The 5135-nt window shown below is 57.7% G+C and overlaps 1 protein-coding gene across 1 annotated transcript in view; it reads right to left on the bottom strand.

The window, feature by feature from the left end:
- PTPRU (protein tyrosine phosphatase, receptor type, U) overlaps window positions 1-5135 on the bottom strand; it is an 89415-nt gene that overhangs the window by 3039 nt on the left and 81241 nt on the right. The window contains exons 25-28 of the mRNA XM_010830265.1: window positions 2930-3013; window positions 2485-2625; window positions 245-370; window positions 1-121 (exon numbers count right to left, since the gene is read on the bottom strand). Of these exons, the coding sequence (XP_010828567.1) occupies window positions 1-121; window positions 245-370; window positions 2485-2625; window positions 2930-3013 (472 nt within the window). The remainder of the gene's footprint in view (window positions 122-244; window positions 371-2484; window positions 2626-2929; window positions 3014-5135) is intronic.

Here is a 5135-nt window from a genome sequence, read left to right as displayed (position 1 = left end):
CCTGCCACTTGTCCACCGCCGCCAGCAGGTGCAGGAAGGCCTTCTTGGAGTCAGGAGTGTCCCGGTAGGCGGACCAGCGCAGGAACTGGAAGTGTTGCACCAGCAGGTGCCCCTCCTGCATCTGGGGCGGAAGCAATCAGCCAGGGGACCTGAGCACCAGGGTTCCACGGCCCCCTGGGGACCTCGAGAGGGTCCAGCCCAGCCCCCACCCAGGTTCTCATCCTGGAGCTCCCACCCCACTCACCCGAGAGATGTTCTGCACCCGGAAAACTCGGGCCACCAAGTCCTCGTCCGCTGTGCCCGACACGAACTCCACCTCCATGAGGCCATACTGCTGCCGGCCTGGCTCCGGCCAGTACTGCGGGCAGGGCTGTTGTGCAGGATGGGAAGGCCAGCTGAGCTGAGCCGAGCTGGTGGGGCAGCTGCTGCTCACACCCACCCCCAGACCTCCATGTTTGCCCAGGAGCCCACCACTCACTCCAGACTCACGTTCAAGTCCCCCCTCCGCCCCCCAACATCCCACCACTCACCTATCAAATCACAGTGTACACCTGCCCGGTGCGTTTGTACTGATACACTCAAATCAGCAGAGACAAACTCTTTGTTGTGGGTTCACTGACACCGCTGTGCCGCTAGACAGCTACACCTAACACCCTCACAAGCACATACACCTCCCCCTGGCTGCCTTCTTCCAAGGACAAGCCTCAAATGACCCCCACTCACCCCAGCACCCCTGCCCCGAGGCCTTCTCTCTCGCTGCCTCAGCCCTCCAGCATCAGCTTACAGACATGGGGTGTCCCTCTGTTGCAGCACAGCTTAGCACCCCCCTACTCCTGCCCCAGGACCCCTCCGTGGAGTCAGGGTCCTAAAGGTACCCCCCTCCAGGTCACATTCTCAAGCCAGTGGAGGGGCAGGGAAGGCACAACCCCCTTACACACAAATATGTGGGTCTTCTGGGGAGCTGGTCTGAGGCCCCAGCCCTCCAGTAGAGCCTTCTAGCAAGGCTCTTCCTTCCTCCGAGCCCCAGTTTCTCCAGCTATGAAATAGTCCCCGGGCTCCTCCCAGGCAATACCCTGCTCCATCTGCCTCCCTCTCTGACCATGAAGGAAAGACACCACCTTCCTTTTTCTCCTGGGGTCCTGGCAACTCCTTGCATTCAGGCCTTTGCACATGCTGCTCCCTCCCCATGGACCACTTGTCCCCCATCTCTTCACCAACTCAACTCTACCCTTCCGGTACCTCTCAGCTCAGACATTACCTCCTCCAGGAAGCCCTCCCTGATACACCATCCCCCAGGCTCCTCTGTGTCCCTGTACCAGCTCCATGGTAGCCTTCTGCCTCTGCTGTCATGATCAGTTTCAGTACCTGCTTCCCCTAAATCATGAGATCTGGGAGGGGCCACATGTACCCCTTCCACCTCCCCACCAGGTTGATAGGGAGTGGCCCATGAGCAAAGGTGGTTGAATGAATGAACAAACATGTGACTAGTGAATGACATCTCTGTGAGCCTCCCTCTGGGTCCCTCCCCTCCATCTTAGTAAGGGCAGGGTTCATGCAACATGGGACTCCCTTAGACCTCTGCCCAGATCCTGGAGCCCATTACCCTGAAGTCCTAGGTCATTTATACCAACTGCCTGACTTGCAAGGAGCCCAGTTAACAATCTTCTCCAGGCGGCCATCTCCATGCTGTCATGCTCATCTTATAGCAATGGTCATATGGAGCTGGAAGGCGGGGTGTCTGGACCTCCCAGGAGTTCCAGCTTTTGGAGCCCCAGAAAGAAATGAGGGGAGCTGCCTCAGGCCGAGATCACTGACCACCTTCTGGACCATCCTCAGAAGCAATGGTCACCTTCATCATCTTCACCCCTGTCACGTACCGAGCACCTGCAATGTGCCAGTCACGGCGCAGTGCTAAGCATCCCACGGACATCTCACACCATCCTGATGATAATCTCATGACGGAACAGGTGCTGAGATAGTCCCCATTTCACAGAAAAGGAGACTGAGGCTCGAAGAGGTGTATTAACTTACCCTAGATCAAACTGTCAGAAAGTAAGGAGGCTGGACTTCTACTCTGCCTCAAAGGCCCCCATGATTAGCTGAGTGACAGGAAGCAGAGGCTCTGGGAGGAGGCAGCCCCAGGTAAGGGGCACGGCTCTGCCACTTCCCAGCTGTGTGACCTGGGAGAAGTCCCTCCACCTCTCTGGGTCTTAATTTTCTCACCTGAAGCCCATAAGTGCAGAGCAGAGTCCCTAGTATACATCAGATACTGCCTAAAGAGCAGCTGCATTTCTCTGGGCTGAGCCTGGTTTTACAGACAAGGAAACCGAGGCTCTGGGAGTGGGTCAGACACATCTGAGGCAGCTCAGCAAGTAGGCAAGGTGGCAGAGCTGGGCTCCAACCCCTGACTTTTGCCATGCGCCCTTGAACAGACTGAGGCCTGGGCAGCAGGCAGCCGGCCAGCCTGGCCAGCGGAGCCCTCACCCAGGCGGAGTTGGACTGGTGCAGCTGGTTGAGCATGACGATGGAGGTGCACCCGTAATCGTAGACCAGCCGCCAGAAGTCGGGAGTGGTGCTCTGCAGCGGGTGGAGGGTCACAATGAAGGCCGCGCTCCGGGTGTAGCTCTGCAGGGAAACCAGGACTCAGCGCCCAACACCGCCAAGCCTCTGCCCCACTGTCCTCCTGCCCTGCCCACCCCAGCTCCACCCCACAGGACCAGGCTGCCTCTAGGGACCCAATGTGGAGTCTGGCTGGCACCGTGGGGCCTGAGTTGACAGGGTGAGCCCCCAGGCCTCTAAGGCCCAAGCCCATGGCCCCCCTGAGCTAAATAGCGGAAGATTCCCAATAGGTGGCAATGGGAGCTTGGGCGTGGTGGGCAGAGGCTGGCCAAGCTTGCTCCCTGCTATTTGCACCTGCTGTTGCTGTTACCTGGAACAAACTTCCCAGGTGTACAGGGCTCTCTCCCTGACTTCTTTCTGGCCATTCCTTAACTTCAACCGCTTCAAAGAGGCCCTCTTTACCAATGCATCAAAAATAACCACATGCATACCCCAAAACCCACATTAAACACTTCCTCTATCTGGTTGCTTTTTTAAGAAATTAACAGTAACTGACAGTCCATTGTATACTTGTTTGTTGACTGTCTCAACCCATTTCCCCAAAGGCAAGGTTCAGGAGAGCAGATTTTTTTCAGGTGTGGCCTGTGACCAGAACTTTATAGGAGTTCAAGAAATATTTTTTTAATAAACAAATGTCTAGGTGCCTTCCAACTCCATGGATGAAGGGTCTGGACCCCAACTCAAGCCCCCAGACCAGTGACCAGTACTGACCCCATTCCCTACTCCTGACCTTGCCCCACCAGGTGAGCCAGCCACAGCCCTCCCCCCATTTCAGTGCTCCAGCCCCAAGTCTCCTGTACCCTGCCCTGTCCCTGCTGTGCCATGTCCCCTCCCTCTCCTGATGCTCTTCTGTTACCACCCCCTCTCCCCAGGACCCACCAAAGGCTTCCTGATTGGCAGCTCCCCAATGCCCAGCCCAGCCAGACTCTCCAACACTCAGGCCTGGGCACCCAGTGGGGCTCCCTGCAGACTTAACCACCAAAAACGGCCCCCACCTGGCCCCCAGATAAGCTCACCGCAATGCAAGCAGCAGGGCCTGGCTCATAAGCCTCAGGCCCTGCATGGCTGGGATCAAGTGTGACATATCACAGCCCCAAGGAAGCTTCTCCACCGGACTGGCCCATTCCCACCAGGCCAAGGAGCCCAATGTGACCCTCTCCAGCTCAGGGGCTCAGGACCTCAGAGAGCCTCCCCTCCATCGCCCCCATGTGCAGACGGGCACGCTGAGGCCAGAGAGCAAGCCGAGAGTGAGGCCACAGATTCCAACGTCCCCCTCCAAAGCTCACCGGCACCCTAGGCCACCTCCCCAGGACCCCAGCCCCTTCTCCATTCACTCCCTTCAGTGGCTGTGACTGCTCGCCCCTGCTTGCCTTCAGCTCACTCCAGGAAGCCCCTGGGGAAGGAAGTATGGGAGCTTTCTCTCTTTGGAGAAACCCCACTGTTCCCTGCACACTGTGCCAAGAGGTTCTGGCTAAGAACTGGGCCAAGAAAGGCCCATCTGCCTCATCTCTGCGATGGGGAAAGCTCCCTCCCCACAGCCCTCATCTCCACGTGGATGGACATCCAGTGGTGACATCCACCTTCACAGGTGGGACAAGACCAGAAGTGCTCAGCTTCTGAAGGGAAGGCCCTCCCCTTCTCTTTCCAGGCCAGCTCTTCCTCAGAAGCTGTGCATTCAACTGTTGCCGCTCCCCACCAACATGTAAAGGCCTGCCCCTTGCGGGGAGGGGCTCTAGCTGGACTGCTGAGTCTGGGAGGACAGGTCTGCCTGCCCGAGGCTGAAGGAGTAGCCATCCACATAGCCACACAGCTGAAGTCACCTTCTCCAGTCTCACCAGTTTCCTTAGGACAGTAACATCTTACCTCCACCTGTGTGCCCCTGTACCTCTCTCTCAAACTGGTTCCATTTAGGAAGGAATAGGGGGTCACTCACAAGACTTGTCCCCCTCAAGCAGTGGCACCCTGAAGTTATTCACTGGACCCTAAATTCCCTGGTTCTGTTTGCAAAGCCCAATAAAGGGGGTAGAGCCTCCTGAGCTGGGAGTAGAGGCTTCTAAACAGCTCCTGAGTCCTCAGACTACTGGGCATGGAGAGCAAGTAGCTACTCCAGGCCAGGTTCCTGGGCAGGCTCTAGCTCCACCACCCCAGGACAAGCTCCCCTGGCTCCAGATACCAAATCTCACGTCCCAACCCCAAACCCTCCCAGCCTCCCCAGCCAAAGCCCTTGAATCATTCATCCTACCCCAGGTTCTGCTGGGCCTAACCCTGGAGACAACCGTGCCTGAAGTCCACCACCCAGATCCCTACTCAGACTGAGGGTAATACCTGAGGGGGAGCACTGGTTCTTGAGTGCCCTGAATAGAAGATCCTTGGTGCAGGAGGAAGGCCACCCAATGGGCCGCCCCAGAAAGGCAGAGGGCTCCCCTAACCTGAGTCCTCCCTGGCTCCTGCACCTTCCCTCACTGCTGGGTGAGGGTGTCCCACAGCCCAGCTCACCCCCGCGCCTCACGTCAGTC

The sequence above is a fragment of the Bison bison genome, unplaced genomic scaffold (assembly GCF_000754665.1).
Source record: "Bison bison bison isolate TAMUID 2011002044 unplaced genomic scaffold, Bison_UMD1.0 scf7180017864516, whole genome shotgun sequence".
NCBI classification, from domain to species: domain Eukaryota; kingdom Metazoa; phylum Chordata; class Mammalia; order Artiodactyla; family Bovidae; genus Bison; species Bison bison.
Note: the sequence above shows the minus strand (reverse complement) of the source record. Positions and strands in the feature narration are given on the sequence as shown.